General features: G+C 43.2%; 3 protein-coding genes across 3 annotated transcripts; all 3 read left to right on the top strand.

The window, feature by feature from the left end:
• Nucleotides 1-881: 881 nt before the first annotated feature.
• Nucleotides 882-9278, top strand: LOC114448043 (ubiquitin-conjugating enzyme E2 E1-like). Its single transcript, XM_028424675.1, has 6 exons — nucleotides 882-1113; nucleotides 1986-2166; nucleotides 2845-2895; nucleotides 7149-7281; nucleotides 8143-8290; nucleotides 9023-9278. Exons 2-6 carry the CDS (start codon nucleotides 2012-2014, stop codon nucleotides 9118-9120), a joined length of 585 nt encoding a protein of 194 aa, XP_028280476.1. The 5' UTR covers nucleotides 882-1113; nucleotides 1986-2011; the 3' UTR covers nucleotides 9121-9278.
• Nucleotides 9279-11894: 2616 nt separating this feature from the next.
• Nucleotides 11895-16838, top strand: nr1d2a (nuclear receptor subfamily 1, group D, member 2a). The gene is made up of 8 exons (XM_028426005.1): nucleotides 11895-12205; nucleotides 13419-13649; nucleotides 13729-13817; nucleotides 13979-14123; nucleotides 14205-14902; nucleotides 14999-15184; nucleotides 15493-15703; nucleotides 15817-16838. Exons 1-8 carry the CDS (start codon nucleotides 12175-12177, stop codon nucleotides 16014-16016), a joined length of 1791 nt encoding a protein of 596 aa, XP_028281806.1. The 5' UTR covers nucleotides 11895-12174; the 3' UTR covers nucleotides 16017-16838.
• A 5798-nt stretch (nucleotides 16839-22636) lies between these two features.
• LOC114448434 (putative C-type lectin domain family 20 member A) lies at nucleotides 22637-24952 on the top strand. Its single transcript, XM_028425358.1, has 4 exons — nucleotides 22637-23015; nucleotides 23655-23996; nucleotides 24083-24171; nucleotides 24929-24952. Exons 1-4 carry the CDS (start codon nucleotides 22637-22639, stop codon nucleotides 24950-24952), a joined length of 834 nt encoding a protein of 277 aa, XP_028281159.1.
• Nucleotides 24953-25450: the final 498 nt, after the last annotated feature.

The raw sequence follows: 25450 nt of genomic DNA, 5'->3' as shown, positions 1-25450 counted from the left end.
TGTTCATCTTGAGGAATGTCCTGATTAAAGCAGTAACTAGGAACTTCTTCCTCAAACTTGCCAAATTCTCAGTGCCTGCTTAACTGGTGCTGAAATAACAAGACAGATGTTGATGTGTGTTGTTTTATAGTGTGTGTGTGTGTGTGTGTGTGTGTGTGTGTGTGTGTGTGTGTGTGTATAAGATAATAGCACTTGAATTCCCCTTTGTCTCATCATTTGCATTCTTCATTGATGACTTTAACGATGTCTCTGTCCAAACAACTCAGTGTTCAACAACCCACTCCACAAGCCATTTGAGCCCCAGAGCACCCAATGTGATGGTCCATGAGTAAAATTAAAGCTAAGTTTAAAGCTTATTTTATCTTCATATTCTGTCACACACTAAACAAAATTCTCACAAAAATGTCTTTGCCCTAAGAAGAGTCTGACAAACCAAGCACTCCTATGAAGCCATGACTGACTCACTTGTGCCAAAAGGTTAAAGAACCAAAAGTTACTTTAGAGAGAGAATAACTGGTGAATGTACTCTTCCCCATTTTATTTACATGTTTGCATAATTAGTAAGAACTGGATTCTCTGTACCCGTGGAAATGATGGTGCTGTTTCCAGAGGAGTGCAGTGAAAAGTTAGCAGACAGACCATGTGTCCATGCTGGAGGATCAGCTGCTGCAGGACAGTCAATGTCATCTATTAGAAATACTACCCAGACATTTTAGTTACGCATAATGGCCTTTAATATAAAATGTAACAATGATCCCCATTGATCCCTTGAAGCTGTGAAAATGTGCTGTCAGCCTGCTGCGAGGTAAACATGTTCACCCATGGCCCTAAGCAACATCTGGGGAGTCATTCACAGACATGTGGTCAGTGCCACAGGACAGTCATAGCTGGATATTTATTTCTGTAAACAAAACACCGTCCTGTTTATTTTCTTTAAGAAACATCAGTTTTAGAACACACAATATATCTGTAAAATAGATGCTGTAGGCTGTTCCCGAGTAGAACCGGCGCCGCTCAGCCCACTGCAGCCGCGGTAGGCTACTTCCGCTCCGCAGAGGGCGACAGGCAGCAGCCAGCCTTGACTGCGGCGGAGGTCCAGACACAACACAGTGGGTAAGTTCCATTAGAAGGTTTACATTTCAGCCTGTAGCCGATGAATTGCTGCGCTGCCTGTTGTGTGCGTGTGTGTGTGCTGCCAGGTGCAGTTTAGTCCCACACACGCTGAGACGACTACCGAGATGTGCAGGTTTTAGTCGTTCTCTCGGAAAAGCGGCTCCGGCTATGTGCTGGAGCGGAGCCGCTCCTGGCTACTGTCTGACGCCTTTAACTAAAGTCATACTTTAACACATGTGTACGCGTATTTGACGTACAAGTCAGTGATGTAAAGTGTAGTAAACTATACAACTAATGTCAGACAATATTTTAGGATAGTCTGATATCGGAGAAGTCGTCGGGCCCCGGTCTTACCCTGGAGTTGGGGTAGACGGGTCGGAGGGGGCGTTAGCAGGTAGCAGTAGCTTCGTGGAGGAACGAGGGATTGTCCCTTCCAGAATAAACACATTGTCGTAATTTGTAGGCGGTTAATTTCTACATAAGGGACGTCGTTTGAGTTGTGAAATTGTTCATGTGGATGCGAAGTGTGCGCGTAGAGCTAGCTAGCTCCGGCTAACGGAACTTTGCTAATGTTAGTAATCTGGCGCAGGGGCCACTAATTTAAAAACTACACCTGCTGAGTCCGTCACTTGTTCAGACCAATTTAATTTGTTAGGGGGGTAAATATATAAATGAAGTGCACATCCAATGTTAACACGTAATCGGATGTTGCTTGTATTTTTTTTTTTTGATTTAAATCACTCATCTCTGTCCTGTCTTCTGCGAGTCGCTTGTTAAACCTGTATGCTGTGTGTATGCTGTCCAGATTAGCATCAGCCCCGATTTAAAAGCAATAATATCACTTACATGGCCGCCTTGCTCTGTGCTGTCAGCTTCCCTACCCTTAATCCAAACCGGTATGTCGGATGAGGACTCCCGTGCCAGCACCAGCTCTTCCTCATCGCCACCTTCCTCCAGCCAAAGCAAACAGAGGGACCCTGCTTTCAAGAAGAAACGGGAGAGCAGAGTCAGCATGAGCAAGACCTCCAAGCTGCTCTCCACCAGCGCCAAGAGGTGAAGCGTGGATCATAGTGTGCCTTTAAAGCCCTGCTCAGTCCTGACATTTACCTGTAGAATGCAGACATTGTGTCCACATGCACCAGACCTTAAACAGACCTTAAACAGACCTTAGCCTGCCAGAACCCACAGAGTAATGTCTATCAAACCGATGTCCTCCTCCCGTCTGGCTGAATACAGCTTTTCACTCATCTTTACAGTTAATCGTCCTCCAAAGGAACCTCGAGCCGTGCAGCTATGAAAATGAACGAAAAAATAAAACTGATAAAACTGTCTTCTTAACATTTGCGTCAGTATTCACTAACATTGGAAGAAATTCATTATTTAAAGAAAACAGGCTTATTGTTTTTTAGAGAGTAGCTTCTACAGGCCGTCTGTTCACTTTGACATTCTTTTACTCAAGAACCCATGATTAAATGATATCACTGATTAGAAGGTATGAAGAGTCTTCTGATACAACACTCAATAGTTGCATAATGATACTGAAAATGATAAAGTGATACATGACTGGATTTCTATATTCACTTCAGTTTTATTTATATAGTGCATTTTACAATCACATTTGTCTCAAAGCGCTTCACAGAGACCAAGAACCTGAACCCCCTTAAGGAAAAGCTCCCTGTAACAGGAAGAACCCTTCCAGTCCAGAGACTGATTTGATTCCTTTGTTTGCAGGATTCAAAAAGAGCTGGCTGACATTACACTGGACCCTCCGCCAAACTGCAGGTCGGTATCACTGTTTAATACTCCTGCACCTCTTTGGCACAACCATGGCTACAAGTGAGAGAGCTGTCTTTGTACAATATAACACGGTTAGAAAGACATACATAATGAAAAGAAAGGAATAATTACACTTCTTAGATTTTTACAAAATATGTTAGAAAAATCAGCATCACAGCATGTACAACATTTTGCCTGCCTGCAACAATTCCACATACAAAAGATATTCCATGCTAATCATTCAAAAATGGCTGAATTTTGGTCATGAATATAATTCTGTGACTGAGACACGGCATATTATTTTTTAAATGTGATAACTAAAACAGTTTCTTAGGGAAATAAATGGTACATTCACTCATAATAGAAATAAGAGTTATCTTTGAAGGATTATTCTCCACTGCTGTTATCTCATTGATCGTGATTTCTTATCGAGCTCCCCTTCAAAAGGCATCCCCTCTCGAGTCCTGTCCCTAGGTGAATCACTGAGCTTTGCCTGCTGCAGGCAGCTGAGCCTGACCTGTGGCCCAGAGTAAGGAAGAACAGAAAGGGAAATCTCTCCTGTTGAGGCTTAGATCAAACAGGCCGCCTGTGGCGACAGATCATCCCAAAAATGAACACTTTATGTGAGCTGATGAATGAATTGGATTTTATTCCCAAACATACCTAAAATAAGCCTGTCTGCACTTTGTTTCTACTTCCAATTTTCATGACTTTTTCTCAAGCTGAAAGTGAAAAAGCAGCACCAGACCAAAAGCTGGTATCAGGGTGTTTCTGTGCTGTAGTGCAAAATACAGCACACATTAGTAGTAATTGTAGTAGCTTAATAAGAACATGTAGTGATTGCTAAGAGGTTTCTTAGGAGGGCTCTTTAGGGGTTCGGGACATAAATAAAATGTCATTGTATAACAGCCTTTAGGAGCCGATATGGGATTGGGACTAAAAGATCCATGTTGGGGAGTAAAGCTGGATCCATACTCCGCGAGACAAAGAGCGGAGAACGCGCTCCACGGGTGGTAAGAGATAAAAAAAAAGGTCTTTTCCGCACTGAGGTACCATACTCCGCGAGACGCGTGTGTGCAGAACTCCTCATACGGCCCGCCCACTAAACTATAAGGAAAGACTTTACTGAGTTTTTTAACACACCACAAGGACGTGTGCCATGGCAAGAGGGCATTATACAGAGAGGGTGCCTGCAACAGCGTGAGATGTCCGGCGATGAGTTGTGAAAATGCGACATTAAAAGTAACAATAGCAAAGATTCAGTGTTTGTGCCTTTATGACCACATTTGCACATCTACTGTGTTCCAATGTGCCTGCGATACTTCAAACTGTCCGGTGAGGAGCTCTGAAGATGCGACATTAAAAGTAACAATAGCAAAGATATACAGACATTGTTAACGAGCCTATTATGCCCGGGTATGTAGGAGTATATAGAATGGTAATAACAGTCACCATCTGGTATGTGTGAATGGCTGTCTGGAGTTATTGGTGACAAATCACCCTGACTTGCCTTTCTTTCTTTCTTTTATTGCTCATCATGCAAACCAGTATGGTCTTATCTAAATCTGTTGAATCAGTGCTGTTTATACACCTACCTATATACCTGGAGAGGCTCTTGCGCTTCTCCACTTTCATCACGCCCACAATAAATTCCGACCAATCACAGCATGGTTGCCGCACAGCCTTGAAAGACAAAGTTCGGCCCGGACCCTGTGCACAAAAGTGCGGATCAGCGGGCGGTCAGAGACAAAAAATGACGTCATTTTGTGGGCGTAACGTCTGCAGGGGGGAAAAATGTCTTTGTCTCGCGGAGTATGGATCCAGCTTAACGTATTACATGTACCGACGTTACATATTTAGAATACAAAATATGAGTACCGGTAAATGTATTCCATTACAGTTACAGTCTAAAGAGATGGTAATCAGAATACAGTTACATTGTTCAAATCAGTGGATTACACGACTTTCACGTGTTTTTTCACACTGCTGGATGGAACAAGTCGCACAATGCATACTTTGATCAAAGCTAAAGTTTGTGGTTCATGTCAGCAAACTGGACAGAAAGCTGCGGGCAACATAGAGGACAGAGCAGCCGGACTGATGGGGGTCAGACTCTGAGGATGAGGACGAAGCGCTGCCTGCTTAATGCTCCTCAGTCATGATGCCGGTCACTTGAAGGAGTGAACTAGTTAGCTGTTAGCTGCTAGCTAACTCCGTCCAAAACGGAGGCTGATTTAACATTTAAGTACGAACATGTCGCTTGCAGTCAGGTAGTTTTATGAATAGTAAAATGAAGAGGGTCTGTTCACAGTGAACTCTTCACACGGCTCTCCCACTGCAGAGCAAATCGCACACACACAAACAGGTTTTGACTCGCTGAACAGCAGCAGAAGCAGCAGTTTAGGTAAACAAACATGTCGACAGGAGGAGGAGGGCGATGTTGCTACTGTTTGGTATTTCACAGCTTTGCCTGTTTTCCCAAATATCCCTGCTTCATACATGTTCACCTGAACTGCTGCTTCTGCTGATAATTAGCAGCGAAACAGCATCAAAACCTGTGTGTGTGTGTGAGCACTACGTGCACTGCAGTGGAGAGCCGAGGGTATGATTATGACCATGTGTGGATCCATTTACTATATGAGATGGGTAAGAAACAGACAACACATCACTGAGAAGGTTTTGGTGTGCCCTGTTATAACCTCACTGTAAGCTGCTGTGGAAATGCAGAGCAGCACATATTAAGGAGACTTGTGCCTTTTACTAAAGTTTGATGTAGTTCTTGGTTAAATTGGCAGATTAAGCATGGATCATTGCTGCTGAGTGTTCCGACAGCCACAGTGATGAATTTCTGAACAAGTTTGTGACATTTAGGCAAATTCTTAATTGAGTAATTGCAATAATGCTGTGTCACAGCTTTCTTCCAGCTGGTTATGAAACCTAGATCAAATGTGTCCCTCAGTGTAATATGAGCAGTTCAATAGCTAGGGGTGCATGATGTTCTTTTTGTGGGGGTTATAGGCCTGTCTTGTCCACTCACTTTACACCACCCCGTGCTGATTGAAGTCTGCCTTTCCTGTGTTAGATGTTTTCATCTGTCATGTTCCACCCTGTTAATTGGCACACACTTCGCTCACCAGATCAATAAACAGCATCACACTTGGCAGTGACAGTCTGCCAGAAACAGGCAGCTGAGCACAGGACCCTGCCCCTACCCCAGGAGTTTCAGATCAATACTATTATGTCTCGTACTCATGACCCTTGGGGGGTTTAAGCCCACATGTTCTGCATGTAACGGGGATAAAGGATGGGCTGCTTTGAGGATCAATACAGATTACAGATCATGACATCACTGGAGATTTGCTTTGATCTCAGGCATCTTCTGAAAGATACACAAGGGACAAGCAAACTTGACCAGTGTTTATTTTTAAGGGAAGATATTTAAATAATGTGCTGAAATGTTGCATTAAGTGTCCATTTTAGATAAGTGATGCATTCTTGTGGAGTTTCCCTTTAATGACACATGGAAGGTCATTCAGACCATCAGTAACCTACCAACCTATCATCTACCAGTGCTTTTATTCTGACTTAATGAATGATGTACATTTTATTAAGATTAATTATGCATCGATTATGATTATCCATTTATGAATAAAATTAAATACAGTAAACCTGAATATGTATTACTTTCAATCTGAATCCCTGTTAAAAAGAAAAAGAAGAGTGAAGAATTTAAAAATGCAAAAATCTGAATACAAGTTTAATGGCCCTTGAATGATGAACAGAATGATGCTTGAACGGATTCTGTAGCTGAAAGCATGTGGAACTAGTTGCATGTCAAAGGTGGTTTTGAACACTTCCTCATAGACTATGTTGAAAAAAGGCATAAATTGCTTCATATTTTGAAGTTTTTTTCTGAGCAGGTAGCTGCACAGACAGCAGCAGCAGCAGTGAACTGACTGAACTGTTTCTTTTTTTTCTTCCTCTTCCTCCTTCGTCTTTAAGTTTTTTTTAGTGGTTGGCAAATAACAAATTGCTGCATTGCTGCCACCAGCTGGTATGTTTGCTTGCAAAGAGTTTGCTGCGTTCAGTTGTCTTCAGTTGGTTTGATAATGCAGTCTGTGATCTCTTATAAGGAGCAGTTGTTAAGTGTGTGACGCCCATCATCATAAAAGTCTTCTGAAGCCAGTGTGTGTCCTCCTAGTCTTTGTTTCAGTAAGTGTTCTAAGTGCAAATCCAAGTGACCCATCTCTTTTTTGCAGTGCTGGCCCAAAAGGAGATAACATCTATGAGTGGAGGTCGACCATTCTGGGACCACCAGGATCTGTGTACGAGGGTGGGGTCTTCTTCCTGGACATCGCCTTCACACCCGACTACCCCTTCAAACCGCCCAAGGTACTGATGGTGGCACCACGTCAGTTAGCTTGTCCTGCTGTGTAATCAACTATATATCCAGCTCATTAATGCTTTGTCTGTACACTCTTCAGTGCACACAGCTTCATTTATTCCACACGCTCACACACACACATTATTTGAAATGGTTAAATGTTAATTAAATAAATGAGTAAGTTAGATTTAAAACTGTCATATACAATGGACCTTCGTTTGTCGCAGGGGTTACGTTCCAAAAATAACCTGCAATAGGTGAAATTCACGAAGTAGTCAGCTTTGTTTTTTACAATTATCGATGTTTTAAAGCTATAACTCACTACACACTTTATACACTTTTTTCAGACAGGCATTAACATTTTCACACTTCTCTCTTGTTTAAACACTCTCAAAGTTCAAACGTTCGTCCAGTATTATAGAACGAAACCAAAGATCAAACCCGGTCTTCACTGCACTGTACAGGACACACTGCACGAAGGAGATTGGCTGCAGACTATTGTCAATCAATTGGGGCGCCAAACACAATGCACTGATCAGGACACAGGCACTAAAAAAATCTGTAAAACAGTGAGTCTGCGAAAGGCGAACCACGTTATAGCGAGGGACCACTGTACAGAAAAGGTTTTCTTTTCAGGGCCTTTCCATGCAGCTGTAGTACCTGTTTATTGCCACAAGTGGGCAATCACTGAAAAAAAATGTGAGCGCCTGCTTCTGTAGTCTAATAATGACTAATGTTCTCTCTGCATAACCCCTAAAGTTATTTGATAAAAAAAACATATGCAAATATTGAATTTATTGCTTTTAAGCTGGAACTGAAGATCAACACATTTGTTGCATCCTGACTGTTCATTGTGTTTGCACCTGCAGGTAACTTTTCGTACGAGGATTTATCACTGTAACATCAACAGCCAGGGGGTGATCTGTCTGGACATCCTGAAGGACAACTGGAGCCCTGCCCTCACCATCTCCAAGGTGCTGCTGTCCATCTGCTCCCTGCTCACAGACTGTAACCCAGGTAAGACTACAAGCATACCAACATGGAAGAGTTTAAATCGGCTCAGTGTGGTGTTAATGTAACAGTTGAATCGTAGAGTAGGCATTTTAGTTCTTTAGAGCCCCAAAATGTAAAACCACAGGGTTAAAATAAGTCTGGCATAAAAAGGGTCAAAACAATATGCATATGTGGTCTCTATGGAATTTCTACTGGTTACCTATTGCTGTAAAATACTTTCTCAGACTGTTAGCTACACCCTGCTCCATGTGCTACATTATGGTATTCTCCATTTCAATTGGACACATTATAGAGCAGCAGCAGAGCGCTATAAACATTCTCTGGCAGCAGCCTGATGTGAGGGCTGACCCTCTGATTCACTCTGTAAACAGTCAAGTATGACAAACAATGACAGAAGAAGAGGGGAAAACACTTGAGTCACAGTTCAGGCTGAGTGTCAGAAATGTGATTTGAATGTTCTCTGAAACCCAAATGAACTTCAAGCCTTGATGATAAACATCAGTGTGGCCATGCTGACAGGAAACCCAGTCAGTTTGTGCATTCTGTTTTGTTTTTGTGTGTTATCAACCACTTAGGCCCACAGGCTGTTGACACACAGTATGATCAGATACTTGGAAGACTTTTAAGGTGCTAGGTCGAAAGAATGGAATTGTATTAAAGTGGGACACCTGCTTATTGACTTGTTTTATTATCATCTACATGTAGACAAGCCTAACTTGAGCCCTGTTTTTCCAGCTGATCCCCTGGTAGGAAGCATCGCCACCCAATACACAACCAACAGAGCGGAGCATGACCGAACAGCCAAACAGTGGACAAAGCGATACGCCACATAAACCCTCAGCAGGCCGCGGAGGGGTGGGGGGCTCTGGGTTGTTTGTGTTCAGGGGTTATTTCTATCTGATTTTTAGTACTTTATTGTCTGGTATATTGTTTGCTTCCTGATTAAGTTATCTCCACAAATATGATAATAAAGGAAAACAATGGAAGGAAATCTTTGCCTCTTCTTTTTAATTGTAATGCTGCTTTGTAATTCACACTCCGGACACTTTAGCAGCAGTCAAGAAGCTTAGTACTCTTGGAAAATACATGTTTAAAAGTAGAGGACTGATGGTTGTATATTTTAAGTGTTGATGTGTCATTTTTAATAACACTTGGGAGATCTCATTTGAAAATCTAGTGAGCCCTCTGCTTTACATATTCAATTCAATTCAATTCAGTTTTATTTTTATAGCGCATATTACAATCAGACATTGTCTCAAAGCGCTTCACAGGAACCCCCCTAAGAGCACTGTGGCAAGGAAAAACTCCCTTTAAGAGGAAGAAACCTTGAGCAGGACCCGTCAACTTAAGGGGGAACCAGTCCTGCTGCTAGTCAGAGAGGATGAGGGAGAGAGAGAGAGAGAGAGAGAGAGAGGATGAAGGAGAAAGAGAGAGAGGAGCAAACATGATACAAACATGATACAGTACAGAGCAAACATGACAGCAAGATGAAACAGTGATTATATTGTAATAGATATCTATATATATCGTCGGTCCATAAGTAGGAATAGTAATTTGATAGTAAAGATGAGCAGCAGGGGCTAGTGAAGTCGATGAGCACAGGAGAGACTGCAGGTCAGTATGCAGGTCTTGAGACCTGCAAAGAGAGAGAGCGAGAGCGAGGCACAGAACTACAAGGAGGACAGTTAACACAGATTATGAGACGATATTACCCAGTATGATCCAGACTAAGGAGAGTGGAGGAGAGGTCAGAGGGTGTTCAGAGGATCGTGTTTGTGCCCCCCGACAACGTAGAGCAAGAGAGACTTCACGGGCCGGACTGCAGGTCATCATCCAGGTCTTGAGACCAGTGTGAGCCAGACTAAGGAGAGAAAAGGAGAGGTTAGAGGGTGAGAGGGAAACTGCTCAGTGGATCATGTTTGTGCCCCCCGACAACGTAGGCCTAGAGCAGCATAGCTGTGCTACACACTAGGTCTAAGGCTAACTGTAAGACTTACTAAACAGAAAAGTTTTAAGTCTAGTCTTAAAGGTGGACATATCGTGCTTACTAGGAGTTGCAGTGCCCAAATGTAGCAATCATTAGCATATAAAGAAGAAAACACTGCAAGAACAGCTTGTGCAATATAGATTTTATGTGTGTTATCCACCATGTTTATACACCGCTTTTATTTGCCAGCAGGATGAGTAATGATTGATCGATGCATTATATACAACAGGTTAAATGTAATACAGTGCATGTCCAGTTCTTTCCAAACTGTTTACTAGGGTGCTGCAAATGTTAGGATCCAATAATACCTCCTGTGTGTATCACCGGTAACATTTAGGCTTTTGTTCTGCACTAGTGGCTCTAAAAATATGTGTGGTGTTTAGCTCCTAAAATACTCCTGCTGGCTGACTTGGGTTATATGTATAGCTCCCTAAGAGGGAACTGCTCACAGAGGCTTGGACTAGGCAGCTGAATCCAGTGCATAGATGCTCATGTACACATGGTTTTTAAATGCTGACAAAGATTGTTGGCAATAAAACATTACCAGACAAACCACATCCCTTAGGTTAGCATACATGATAACCATTTACATTGAAATCAATCATTAATTATGTACTATGCAGTTCAGCCTGTGAGAATGAAAACAGCAATGATAGAGTAGATTTGAGTAAACACAATAAACTTAATGACATGTCATTAAAATGGTAAGTAAACGTCAAGATGTTTATTAGTGTTCAGATTAAATTTACTAAAAATAGACATGCCATTTATGCAATTATAGTATTCTAGATGTAAACAACCTTGGAGCTAATACTCAGTGTTTATGCTACATTCTGCTGCTGAACAGGGATTACAACAAGAGCCACTGTAATTCAGCAGAACTTTTATATCTACATTTTAATCTGAACCAACCACACATCCAGCTAACATGGCTAATAAGCACTGTGTGTTGTAACTTAACTTAGCTGTGATGTACTTTAAGTGGTGTGTGTGTTTGGACTGAGGGTGTCATACAACATCAGCAACATCCAGGGCTGAAGAATGCACTCAAACCCTGCAGGTGAGTGAACACTCAGGCTGGATCCAACAGTCAATCACAGTCCAGCCTGTTACCGTGGTAACAACAGTGAGAACAGACAGAGCCTATAGACCAGTGTCCTCTAGACATACATTCCAAAAAGGTTGATTTATTGCATATTGCAATACTGAATGCATGTCAGTGCAGGGGGTTTAGTCATTACAGGTTAATTAAAGTCCCAATAGTAAAATGTACAGGTCATGCACACATTGTTTCAAAGCTAAATGGCATCAATAACATCGTTAATAAATAAAGAATAATTAATCATCTAACGCCTGCAATGTGTGTGTGTGTGTGTGTGTGGGGCGCTTAAATAACTCAGCAGAGTGACTGCAGCGCTACAACTGTACTCTGCTGTCTGGGCTTCACCCTTCACGTTGTGCTGTGCAACGTGACCGCCGTGTTACCGCTCCTCTGTTACGTCGCAGACGCGCTCTGGCTCCGCCTCCTCCGCTGTCCTGAAAGTGTGTCACTGGGTTAAAGTGGCTCGAGCAGCCGGGCGGAGGGGCGTGGCCGACAAATGGGTCACATGGGCGAGCCCACTATCGAGAACATTTAGTTCTCTTGACTAACCCGCAGTCACACAGCGAGAGGGGGAGTTTCTCTGGAACCTGCGCTCAGTCACAAAGCGCGGAACGTCGGAGCAGCCGTTCATGAGCCACAGCAGCGAGTCGGAGGTGCACAGCAGTTCTCGCAATAGAAGACTGGTATGAGCTCCAGCCTCGGCGGTCAACTCGTACCAACTACCGGCGCATTTTAGTCCCACAAGTCGTGACCGAGTTTTTAAGACCAGCTGGACATTTTTCTTTCTCTTTGCCGGAGATGCCTGAGGACGTCGGGACAGCCAAGCCTGGTAAGTCCGTGAAACTGAAAATAAAATGTAGTGTTTAAGTGCATGCACAGTGCAGAAAGTCAGCGCAGTGTCAGGAGTTTACAAACGCTTCAAAACATGTGTGTCTTGAATGCAACATGAATGTCCTCACAGAGCGCAGACATGTAGCTGGATGAAAGTTTTCTGATGTCACAGTGTCAGAATGTTCCAAAATGTCTTGACATTCTAAACAGTGTCTTTAATGAGGTTGACGTCAGTTTAAAATCCTGCCTGTGGCTGTCCCGTGTTGTTAAAGGGGGGTCAGCAGTGCTTCCTTTGCATTTGACACAACAACAGTGTTCCACTTCCCCGGTCCCCGCTCACATGGACAGCGTAGCCTAGCCATGTGCCTGTGTGTGTACACGCTTTCGGGTACACGCTTCTGATTGGTTGAGGGGCGTTCCCCTTGGAGCGCACTCTCTGCGCGGATTGGCCGTGGCGCAGCCCGTGACGTAGAACATTGCATAATCCGCAGCAGTACACAGCGCTGCTGGCGCGAGGCTGGACTGCAAGGTACACGTGAGTCCGAGGAGAGACCGCGAGCGGCTGACCTAGATTTCTTCTCTCGCGCTCTACTCGCGCTTCGCTTTCACAGAAATTCATGACAGGTCCACGTGTGGGTGGACTGTGAAAGAGAACAGTCATGGTGGGGGTTAGGTAATCGTCTGCCGTCAGACAAACACACACACACACTGGAGGTTTCACACGTTAATTCCAGTAAAGACGCTGTAAATATTTTTAGAGTATGTTGGTATTTTTAACTGCACCACCCTAGTTCCAGTATTTTCACAGCAGAGGAGGGGGACACTCATTTCCTCCACTGGCTATCAAGATGGTCTTATGTTGTCATCTGGGCGTATTTGTGTACATTTGGTCCTTTCGTCATGGTCCTGGTCCTTCAGTGACCCTGTCTGGTCATCAAGTCAGAGGAGCACACAGCACAGAGACCATGTTATGTAACCATGTTATCCAACAGCAGTGGAGGTGATGAAGCAGGTCAATCACACCACTGAATACACCAACCAGGAAACACACACAAACACTGTGAGGGTGTGTCGGGCTGTGTGCTCACTGTACTGCTAAGAGTTTATGTGACTCACAGAGGCATTTGTAATTCCTGTGGTTTACTCCTTAGCTCGTCACTGGAGGTTGTTTCCTTAAATAAAATGTTGTATCATTTTCCCCTCTCCCACAGGAGGAGTCATAGCCTACATCTCCTCGGGCTCTGCTTCCAGCCCGGAGTCCTGCATGAGCAGCAGCCCCAGCGGCAGCTATCTGTCCTCATCTCCACCAGCGCCCCGCCCGTCGCTGCCCAGCAGGGCTGTGGGCATGCTGGTGGACATCGCTCCGCCAAGCAAGAGTGGCCACCCGCGCAGCACGGAGAAGGGCAGCCGCTCCTCATCGTCGGCCAAGAGCACCATTACAAGTAAGAATGCAAGGTGCTTGTAAAGTCTTATCGATGAAGCATGTTGAGCATCTGGCATCAATGATCTTTGTTTCTGCAGAAATCAACGGGATGGTGCTGCTGTGCAAGGTGTGTGGCGACGTGGCCTCGGGCTTCCACTACGGCGTCCATGCCTGTGAGGGCTGCAAGGTGAGAAGCAGCTCTAACACGGGGGAGGAGCACAGACTGTTGCGTTTGTTCTACAGTCGTGTTTGTGCTTATTTTGCTGAAGTTTCAAATAAGACATAAAACAGGTTAGCACTTCTCTTGCTGGCTGCACTTGTTTACTTGATGTTAATGTGGTTCTACAGGGATTCTTCAGAAGAAGCATTCAGCAGAACATTCAGTATAAGAAGTGTCTTAAGATGGAGAACTGCACCATCATGAGGATCAACAGGAACCGCTGCCAGCAGTGTCGCTTCAAGAAGTGTCTGGCTGTGGGCATGTCCAGAGACGGTGAGCCCTGGGTCTGGTCTGTTCTTTTGTTCCTGTTGCTTTTAATTTGATCTAATGACATCGGTCATACCTCTCCTTCAGCTGTTAGATTTGGCCGCATTCCAAAGAGGGAAAAGCAGAGGATGCTGCTGGAGATGCAGAATGCCATGAACAACATGATGAGCAACAACAGCCAGCTGCACAGCATGCTCCACGGCCACCAGAGCCCGCCACTGCCCATGGAGGCCATGTCCAGTGACGCCAGCTCCTCTCCATCCTCTTCCTCCTCGTCCTCTGCTTCCGATTCTCCATCGTGTTCCAACCCTCCCTCCCCGCAGTGCCCACAAGACTCAGAGTCTGTGGTTTCCATGGACACCAACTCCAGCTCTGCCTCCTCCTGCGCATCAGACAGTGGGGAGGACGAGGCTGTTGTCACAGTGAGCGGGCAGCACCAAGGTGCCTTCGCTTTCGACCAGCAGAGGTCACCAAGGCAGGGCCAGGCCTCGTCCTCGCCAGTTGCTCTGGAGACAGGGTGTGACAGCCGCATGGAGGAGCAGCAGGAGAGCTGGAACTGTTGGAATAACAATATGGGAGGTTACCAGCACAACATGTACAGTAGTGGCCAACACATCACCAACACTGCCTATACAGAGGAGAGAGGCGTTCACCAGCAGCAGCTCAACAACGCTCCTATCTGTGCAGCCTCAGCAGACAGCCAAAGACAGCATGACTTCAATACGCAAACTGCCTCACGTGGTTACAGTGGACCAGCCAGCTGTGTAAACAGTAGAGCACACTTGGTGAGCAGCAGTTTAAATCATGACTGTTCTTGAAAGCTTGAAATCCACAGCTCAAAGTAGGACGCCTGTTCATTTATTCTGTCCGTGTGTTTCCAGGTCTGCCCGATGAACACCTCACCTTATGTGGACCCACGCAAGCCTAGCCAGGAGATCTGGGAGGAGTTCTCCATGAGCTTTACCCCCGCCGTGCGGGAGGTGGTTGAGTTCGCCAAGAGAATCCCAGGCTTCCGTGACCTTCCTGAGCACGACCAAGTCAGCCTGCTGAAAGCTGGGACTTTTGAGGTATGAGTGCAAACACAAACACCTGGTGTTTGTGCTCACTTTATTTTCAAATACCAGGAATACAGGAGCCACTGTGGCTCTCCCAAACAGAGCAGCCTGTAAGCTGTGTGCGCAGACAAATATTTGTTCTGATAACAGCTGGAATTAAAAGGAAAGAGGCACAAACTGGCTAATAGAGCCTGTGGAACATCTCTGGTTCTGTTTTTATGTAACTGAACATACTGTGCACGGTTTTGTGATGTAACTGAGTCTTTATGCACAATTCAAATCTTATGTTAAACAGTTTTTCTCGCTCTCTTGAAAATCAGGTGCTGATGGTCCGGTTCGCCTCTCTGTTCAACGTGGCTGAGCGGACGGTGACCTTCTTGAGTGGCAAGCGCTACAGCCTGGACACACTGCGGTCACTTGGTGCTGGTGAGCTTCTGAACTCCATGTGCGAGTTCAGCGAGAAGCTGGCCGCTCTGCAGCTCGATGCAGACGAAATGAGCCTCTTCACTGCTGTGGTGCTGGTCTCAGCCGGTAAGAATCGAGACAAAATAAATTTTGTATAAATTGATCACTTATATTCTCAAGTTCTTTTCTATAATTTTTATACAACAACCTGACGTTTCCTCTTCTTGTTGGTTTTTCAGATCGCTCTGGGATCCAGGACCTGAATGCTGTGGAGGCTCTGCAGGACAAACTGATCCGGGCTCTGCGAAACCTGGTGATGCAGAACCACGGTGACGAGTCGGCTACCACGTTTACCAAGCTGCTGCTCAAGCTTCCTGAGCTACGTTCACTCAACAACATGCACTCAGAGGAATTGCTCTCTTTTAAGGTGCACCCATGAAAGCTTCCTAAAGGGTGATGGGGAACATCTGCTAACTCCACCTTGCCCACACACACCTCTACCAGGACCTGCCTCTTATGCCCCCCCCACCTCTGTACTCGACCAACCCAGTTGCGTGTTTGTTTCTGGAATGTATAAAGAGTTATTTTGTATTCTATTTTTCTGAAGTAGACTGTGCAAGGTCTGCAGAGAGAACAATATAAATTGTACTGTATTTATAGAAGAGATGGCTTAATGCTTGTTGCACACAGACACACGCTGTGCATGTGTGTCTGAGGTTTTTAGTTTTGCAGTTGGATGTTTTTCTAGCAGGAGGAAGAAGAGCATTTGACAGGCTTTATGAAACGATAGAGGAAAATCCAGTTAGTCAATGATGTGTTTTAATGTTTCCTCCAAAAGCCATTTAATTCCAAAGTGTATTCTCTGATGAGCGTGTGAATGTGAGAGACAATGTAAACTGTACTTGTCTGTTTGGTCCAACACTTTGACTGCTACGCATTTGCTGAGGAAGGCAAGCTGTGGGAAAATGTATTGAAGAATGTGTGATGGCTGCTGCTAATGCATGGCTGTACCTAATGCAAACAATTATTACTTGGATCGCCTGCCCCTTGGCTCAGAAAGCATCAGATCATCGTCATGGTGTAAATATAGTTTTATTTAATTTCATGTTCACGTCCACTGTAACACACTCGTGATTTTTAAAGAAAAAAAAACACTACACAGTGCACGAGCAGAAACGTATAAGTAACACAATGTACCACCATTGCAGCATCATGTAAAGGCTACATGTAGATGAATCAATTGTTTTCCCACTTCCTGTTTTTTTTTAAATCAAACTGTGTTTTCAGCATAGCACTGAATTGTGACTTTTTTTGTCATCCATTTTGTTGAAATGTCAGTTTCGTCTACCGGCGACACTGCCATGTGTGAATAGCTATATAAATATATATATATATAAAGTATATAAATATCTGATGAAAATAGTATATAAATATGATATATAGTATGAATAAAAACAAGTGAAGAGTATTCCGTGTGGTGTGTGTGTCTTTTGTTTATGCTGCACTGCTGTAATCCTGTGAGTAGCACTGATTGTGACTCACCACTAGAGGGAGTGAAGACACAGTACATAGCACAATGCCTACAGAAGTCACTGTCAGCAGCTTGAAGAGATTCATGCCACCTTAAATTCAGTTGATTTCAAATCTTTCAAAAGCAGATTAATTATACTAAAAATGAAGAGAATGTTTTGCAAACTAAACAAAAATCAAAATACAGAAGAAAAATGTAGGCATCTGAAGGAAGTGCTAACAGAATGAATAGGAGAACATAATGCAACCAACAGGATCGAAGCATCTCCCACAGCGCCTTAACTCTTCCATCAGAGACAACAGAGGCAGAGTGTGATCCCCACAGTAAGCCAATGTCACATAGATTATCCAGAAACTCTGGTTAGTTGTTTTTCTATTTCTATACTGTGCTGCATAAACACACTATCCCGTTGGTGTCATTTTATATGCTGTGCAACTAGCAGGTTAGCATGTTTAGCTTAGTGAGTATCAGTTGTTATATCTTGACATGCTGTTAATTTAAAACTGACTTTTAGGCCTTTATACCTGGACTATCAAATATACATTTCTTACATTTGATACAAACATCATACAAAGTCACTCTTCTTTTTTATGAGGATGGGGATTTTACCAGTATCCAGCTGATGCAGAGAGCCTGTGCTTTCTGCACATGCAAAGGGCAATATGCTGGGTCCTGTTCAAGGTTTCTTCCTTTCCCTGCCACTGCTGCGTGCCTGGAAGTTCAGGCTCTGGGTCTCTGTAAAGCACCTAAAGACAATTTTGATTGTAAAATATGCTATATGCTATATGCAAAATTACTTTTTTGTTAACAGGTATACGAATATAAATGAACCAAAAGTACCAGTCAGTCCCGTTCACTCACACAAAGCAGCATCATTTAACTCTAAAGGCTCAGGAAGCTTTATTTGTCATAAGCCAGATGCAAATGCAGCAGAGACAGTGCAGATCCATTTAAATGGGGTTAAGTGGTTCGAATAAGAAATCTGCAACATTCCAAACAGATTTCACAAAACAAAACGTCACAAAACAAGGCTTTCAGTTTTATTTTGTTGTTTGGAAATATACCCAGCACCTGAAGAATGACCTTTACCAAAGTCAAGCTTTGCATATGAAAATGGTGTGGCGCTTTCTGAAGTCCACCTTTACATAAAGGATCAGAGCAAGGCTTAAACACACTGCTTCTGTTTTCAAATGGTGAGTATACCTTGATATTTACAGGCTATGGTTGTGATGGCTGCAAAATCTCTGAACTTTTACAATGACGCTGCACATGAACGAGGTACTAAATGTCTTAGGCTAAGCTTTGAATGCATGCTAACCAAAGATGTATAAGCATGGAGAAAGGAGGCAGAGTTTCAGCTTTACCATATGTTCAAGGATTATGAATCAAGAATCTTTATCGTTATGCATAGAACAACGACTTTTCCAGCAGCTCTCGGCTTAAAATGTACTGTACTAAAATGGTTTTATTTTATTTTATTTTATTTATGATTAACATTACTGGATCATTGGACATGATCCAGAAATGTTTTCAGATTAATTAATATCTGTCACTACAATGCTTTGATATTTAGCTGACAGGAAGCATTTCACATTCTCATACATTAGAGACATTGACATTGGAGATATTAGCATTAGACATTAGCCTTCCCCTACAGCAATAGTATTTTTCATTAGCATGTACTTGATATTCTACTGTAGCTCAAGTTTTTAAGCTGATTACACGGAAAATGAGGCTTCAACAGGTAAGGAAACATAAATGAACTGAAAGTACCAGTCAGTCGTTTACTCACACCTTTCATACTTCATGAGATACGTGTGTACAGAATTCCTCGTACAGCCCTCCCACTGCAGCACGTTGCGTGCGTGTGCAGCGCACGGGTTTTGAACGCATTTCACTGCTGAACAATGGCAGAAACAGTCTAGGTGACCGTTATATGTTTACGTGGATGAGGGATGATAAGCTGATAATGTTCAGAGAGGTGGGTGCGTACGTGCTTGTAGCATGATAATAGATTGGACAATTGGTCGGGCAGACACTTTATTGTTTGACCTGTGTGGATTTTGTATGAAGAAGCTTTTCCGCTCCTCCACATTGACCACGGCCACTCTGAAACCCCGACCAATCATACAATAGTTCTTGGACCTGACCGAGAAAAATATTCTGCCCAAACCATGTGTCAAGAACCAGTGCCCTGAGAACGACGTCATTTTATTCTCGGAGAAACATTACGATTGCAATAAGGGCCTTCGCACCACTCTGTGTTTGGTTCCTAAAAATCTATTAGGTTTTTGTCTAGACTAGAGTTACGTCAGTTCATAGGATCAGAATATCCAGAAAGCAGTCTCCATAAGAGGCAAGTCCCAAGGCTAAAATCATTCAAGGCTGAGATTAGTGCCGAGCCATCAGTGTGGTCACATCCTGCCTAAATAGTCCATTTCCTTTGTTAATATGACCTATAAAAGGACCCCAAATGGTAAATTACATCTGAAAGTGTTCTGATGGCTTTATTTTGGTACACTTTGTATCTTGTTTTCTACTCTTGGTTGGTGTTTGTGATTAAAACAACAGGTTCAGATTCAGCATTGAAGTGATTTGTCATAGTCTCAGCCGCAGTGGGCAATTTATTAAGAGCAATCAAATGTGCAGCTTTAGAGAAGGAGTCTACAACTGTCAAGATAGCAGACTACCCTTAGATGGGGTAGTCCTGTGATGAAGTTCAGAGTGATGTTTGACCAGGGAAGGCTCAGAACTGGAAAGGGGTAGTAGCTCTCTGGCGGGCAGACATTTGCTCACCTTGCCTCTATGACAAGACCGTCCCCACCCTGAACTCCATCTCTATTGACTATAGTTCCTTATGAACCGTCTCAGGATGTTAGTGAACCACAAAAACCTTTGTGACTGTTTGCAATTAAATGGAGTAGGCCATTCATCCACCGCCAGACCAGACCAGAGAAGGTTAAAGGTAGGGTAGGAGAGTTTGAAAACTCAGTGAGAGTCAGTCACATTTCGAAAGTAAACACACACCCCTTTCTCTCGGAGCTTACCCCGAAGCCACGCCTCCCAATCACATGGACGCGCATTATCTGAAGGCGAGCTGCGGTCTGGGACTTCGGCCATCATGCACGTACCTTTCTGGTGCGCGCAGAGCAGGAAGAGAGTGACAACCAGCCAATACTCCGCGCAGGGTCCACCCGGAGGATTGGCTGATGTTTTTAGTGTTTTATAGCTTCCACAGATGATTCATATTCTTCATTTTAAAGGAAACTGCCAAACTAATTGGTTGCTATCGGATTGTAAAGAGAAGCTACACTAATTTAACAAAAAGTGCAGCAGAATGAAATCTCTTACCCTACCTTTAACCTTCTCTGGGTTGGTCTCACCTCCGCAATAATAAACCCCAGGAAAGACACTGTATGAAACGGAGCTAGCCTCTTCTGATTTGTAGTTTTCTTCTTCAGTGGAGCAATGCTGTTTAAGACGATGTCTTCACACAGGAGAGTGGTAGCAGTTCCATATTATTTTGTAATATGACTAAGCACACCAAAAAATTGGATTTCACCAAAAAATCTGAATTAGGTATTAAGACCTGCAGTCTGAACGTAGCCTTTGATCATCACTAAGTGATAAGCATTGTGCAGGTCTAGTTTCATGAACACAAAGGCTTCCTGCAATGACTCAAAGACATGAGGTTTAGTGGGTATTTATTCTTGACAGTGATATTTGGCCGCGTTCATCTCAAAGAACAGCTCACACTGTGTAAGGAAGGCCCTTCAATCCCCGGAGTCGCCTGAGAATCTCTCTGGCTGTGCAAACTGAAGTGGCCCTGGGATGGTGGCATATTGTTTAGCTCACAGAAATCAATACATGGTAACAGAGATTTATTCTTCTTTTCAACAAAAAATCCTGCTCCTACAGGATTCTGAGGGGAGGTGATGAAAAAGCGGTTGTGCTCATGGTGGTTTCCCGAGAGTCCATTAATGAAGGCATCAATGAGGGCCTCCAGCCGCTTTTCGCGGCAAGGGTCCTAAAGTCGATGGCATAGTGGCCTCTGGAGCAGAAGGTGGACTGGGAGACTGGGGCGTCGAGTGTCTGCATCAGTTGTCCAAGCATCGTTCCTGACGCTTTGACATTTCCCAGAAACCCTGACACAGTGATGCCAACTGCTCCTTCTGTTGACGGATTTGCTGGCCCTGCATTGCCAAGGGGCGCACTGAATCTGCATTCACAGAGTTAATGTCTGGTTAGATTGTGATGTCAGGGTCTCAGAGAGAAATGGACTCAGAATGCGGAGTACAGAGACAGGTTATAGTTGAGGCAGGTTGTTGTCCACCTGTTATACTGGATAAGACTGGATAGATTATGCATTTTTGGTTCAGTGAAAATATTCACCCTTTTTGTTAACCACACTACCAAAATATCTCCTCTGTTCTGTTGTTTTTAAAAGCTGTCATACCCACAATTAAATTAGAATATTTCTTCTTGTTTGCAGTGAAAGCTGAAATGGTTTGTCACCTGACTCTGACTCTCCTCTTCTTTGGTAAGGAAAAACATTTTCATAATCTACATAAAGCCTAAACCACAAACTTTAACGCTAACCAAATACGTTTGATGCCTAAACCCAACTGCAAGTGTAAATCAAAATTATTGGATTTGTGTATTCATACAAGGGTTAATCACGGTGTTCCACAGGGTTCTGTGCTAGGACCTATCTTGTTCACCCTCTACATGGTCCCTCTAGGAAACATCATCCAGAAGCACGGCATAAACTTTCATTGTTATGCTGATGATACCCAGTTGTATTTATCCATGAAGCCTGAAGAAACAAACCCGCTAGTCAGACTACAGGCGTGTCTAAAGGACATAAGGGACTGGATGTCCTCCAACTTTTTACTGTTAAACTCAGACAAAACTGAGGTCATCTGATTGGACAGAATTACTTTGGCCTCCAGTACGACTGTGAGGAACCTCAGTTATCTTTGATCCAATTCAATTCATTTTTATCAGAATTGTCTCAAAGCGCTTCACAGATACCCAGAACCTAAACCACATTAAGAGCAACAGTGGCAAGGAAAAACTCTCTCTCTCTCTCCATCCTCTCTGTCCTGTCTCCCTCTTCTTCTCCTCCTCTACCTGGCCGAATGTCAGCAGGAAGGTTCTCCTTATGAGTCGGGTCCTGCTCAAGGTTTCTTCCTGTTAAAAGGGATTTTTTTCTTGCCACTGTCTGCTGTAAACCTGTCACTTTAAAGCTCCTATAACAATGTAGATTGGAAACAGTGTTATATGAATGGAATGGAATGAGGCCAGACAGCGATAAAGAGAAGCTGCCCCAGACCACCTCTCACTGGGGAAATCACACTGTGTCTGTAACCTCACAACACTGTTAATGACAGGTGTGAACAGGGCCCAAGTTGTTTAAATGTATATTATTTTTATGCAATATGAAAATATTCTCTTAGTTCTATATTATTATCCTAATACTCTATCATATACTATCATATTCAGGTTTGAGCCTCAGCTCCTGCACCATGTTCCCCACGCGCATGTACTATTATGTTAATCTGAAAATGAACTGGACCAACGCTCAGCAGTACTGCAGAGAGAAATACACGGACCTGGCCACCTTTGAAAGCATGGACGACATCAACAGGCTAAACCCAACTTTTACATACTCATGGGCCTGGATTGGGCTGGAAGATGACCCAAAATTCTGGAAGAAAATCATGGCAAATAACAGCAACTCCTGGAGATGGTCCACAACTGGTGAGACCAGCAAAACTACTTTCAACATCTGGCACCCATCAAATCCAAACAATGGAGATGGAAAAGAGAACTGTGTTATTCTGACTAATGGAAAGTGGTCTGACCTGAACTGTGATACAGAAAAGTTCTTTATCTGTTATGAGGGTAAGAAAAAGATCTGTGTTTATACACTCTACCCACTGATTGCTTTTTCACTGTGAATGTGGTCTGAACATAAAAAACTCTTAAACTCAACAACCAAAAGCAAAAACTGTAACTGTATAAAGCAACTGTGTATGTTATTAGCCACTGACAAGCCAAACAAGTTTGGATTGTGGATGAATTTCTGATACTCATTTTTAGACTGTGCATAGATAGTGACAATGTTAGAAAGCCAGAAAGCTAAACTTTACATCTTAGCTGTAATTTAGCTACACCAAGTCACTTAATTGAACATGAATGTGATCTCAAATCTCAGAAAGAGCTGTTTCCCTGTTATCATCTAACAAATATGGGACACATTTGTCTCAAGACAACACCAAATGTGTTATTTTTTAAACAAACAAATCATGATGAAAGTTTAATTAGGACAATTTTACAAATGTCCTAGCAAATTCACTTTTATAACATCAGCTGCTAGCTGTGTAAATATTTCATTAAAATATATTATGCAAACATCAGGGATGTACAGCACAAGTCATCACTATCAGCAGATATTGGACTTTATATTAATTATTAGCCATTGCCTAAAAAAACGAATTCTGGTTGTCAGATTCACATTAGCTTCTTTCCATTCTGTTGCAGTTACAGGACAAAACGCAAAAAGATATGTGTACATCAAAACAGCAGCCACATGGAGCAGAGCTCAAACATACTGCAGGTCACACTTCACAGACTTGGCGATGATTGAGAACGCAGCAGAGAACACTGCAGCCAGCGCTGTAATGCCAGCCATTGATGAAGCTTGGATAGGTCTGTACCGGGTGCCCTGGACCTGGTCTGACAAGAGCAGCAGCACCTTCAGAAACTGGAGACTTAACAGCCCAAACAACTATATGGGCAACCAGTACTGCATGACTGAGAGTACTGCACATGATTGGGATGATGATGACTGTTCTATGAAGCATGATTTCATCTGCCATCAAGGTGACTGTCCAACACACACACAGCTATTTCAGGTTAGTCCGTGCTGTCGCTGCAGCTTTGTGACACTTTGTGTGTTTGCTGTTCAGTTTCAAAGCTGAGGACCACGGTGAGGATGACGACTCTGACGGCTGCTGACCTAACAGATCCAGCTACCAGCAGCCTCTTCCTCCAGCAGGTAAAAGGATGTTTTAACTCTCAGATTTAAAGGATTCACAAAGCAACGTTCAGACTGTGAGTATACCCTTACAATTTACAGGCTATTTTTGTGGAAAATGACTGAACCTTTACTGCAGATGAATGACGTAACAAATGTTTTAACCTAAGCTGGGGGAAAGAGGGCAGCTACATTAATAGTCTTTTATAGAGTTTTAAGGTCAGGTTTTCAATACGTTTTCAGATTTTGTTAATATTCAGACAGATTGAGCACAAAACACCAAAGCGAATTAGATTAGAAAACAATGAATCGATATTTGTTGTTATGTATGGGGATTTTGTGGATTATTTGTTTGTTTATTTTTGCACTTGCTGCTTGTTTTTTCCCCCTCCTCCTTTGGGAGGATGTCCTTCCATCAGTGGCTGGGTGTGGTTTCCTGCTGGCTGGTGGTTGGTGCGCCTGTGTCTCATCAACTCACCTCACTCCTTAAATGTTTTTGGAGGACTCCACTTCGACGCTGGATTGTTAGCCGTCACTGGTAAGTCCCTCACCGCTGTAACCTCATGAATCAATTGAATCTTTTGTGCATATCTCTAGTGCTTGACCTTCGTGTTCAATTGAGGGATCCCAGTTTTTGTCTTCCTCTCCAGGAACTCACCTGCTGTGGAAACGCTGCAGCCAGCCATCCACACCAGCCTGCTCTAGACGCCTGTTTATTTCCAGTTTTGGACTTTGTGCTGTGAACCTTTATTTAATCTCACCTTCCCCTTGCCTGCAGTCTGCTTCTGGATCCTCACCTTAAACCAACACCTAAAAAAATATGCTGATTTTGGTTCAAGCCTCTGTGATTTCACATTTTTCCCCTTTAAATAGTTGTTATTGGAATGAATCAGGGTTTTGGACTGGCTGTAGACATATATGCATATTTTATCAGGCACGTTTTCAACATTTCCTGCATTTTAATTGACCAACTTTACATTGGAATATATTGTTTTGTAAAAGCGATGTACTTGATTTTCTAATGAGAACATTTCTTCTTGTTTGCAGTGACATCTGAAAATGGACTGCCACATGATTCTGACACTCATTTTTTTCGGTAAGGCCTGGATATCATTTGTGTAATTTCACATATGAAATGTGATTTATGGGTTTCACAGACTCACCATAATAACAAACAAGTAGTCATGTGGTGAAGACTGCGTATCTGCCCTGAAATCAAATCTGACTTTTCCACTAAATGCAAATACAGGATATGTATGTTACTCCTACAACAATCCTGCCATTTACATAGTGAAGAAAG

The sequence above is a fragment of the Parambassis ranga genome, chromosome 16 (genome assembly GCF_900634625.1).
Source record: "Parambassis ranga chromosome 16, fParRan2.1, whole genome shotgun sequence".
NCBI classification, from domain to species: domain Eukaryota; kingdom Metazoa; phylum Chordata; class Actinopteri; family Ambassidae; genus Parambassis; species Parambassis ranga.
Note: the sequence above shows the minus strand (reverse complement) of the source record. Positions and strands in the feature narration are given on the sequence as shown.

Excerpts from the sequence above, each read along its gene's own strand:
- LOC114448043 (XM_028424675.1), top strand. The coding sequence starts at position 2,012 with ATGTCGGATGAGGACTCCCGTGCCAGCACCAGCTCTTCCTCATCGCCA. Across the intron at positions 7,282-8,142 it reads ACCCCTTCAAACCGCCCAAG|GTAACTTTTCGTACGAGGAT; the intron begins GTACTGATGGTG and ends TTGCACCTGCAG. Across the intron at positions 8,291-9,022 it reads GCTCACAGACTGTAACCCAG|CTGATCCCCTGGTAGGAAGC; the intron begins GTAAGACTACAA and ends CTGTTTTTCCAG.
- nr1d2a (XM_028426005.1), top strand. The coding sequence starts at position 12,175 with ATGCCTGAGGACGTCGGGACAGCCAAGCCTG. Across the intron at positions 14,124-14,204 it reads TGTGGGCATGTCCAGAGACG|CTGTTAGATTTGGCCGCATT; the intron begins GTGAGCCCTGGG and ends CCTCTCCTTCAG. Across the intron at positions 15,185-15,492 it reads TGAAAGCTGGGACTTTTGAG|GTGCTGATGGTCCGGTTCGC; the intron begins GTATGAGTGCAA and ends CTTGAAAATCAG.
- LOC114448434 (XM_028425358.1), top strand. The coding sequence starts at position 22,637 with ATGTTCCCCACGCGCATGTACTATTATGTTAATCTGAAAATGAACTGG. Across the intron at positions 23,016-23,654 it reads GTTCTTTATCTGTTATGAGG|TTACAGGACAAAACGCAAAA; the intron begins GTAAGAAAAAGA and ends ATTCTGTTGCAG. Across the intron at positions 23,997-24,082 it reads TGATTTCATCTGCCATCAAG|TTTCAAAGCTGAGGACCACG; the intron begins GTGACTGTCCAA and ends TTTGCTGTTCAG.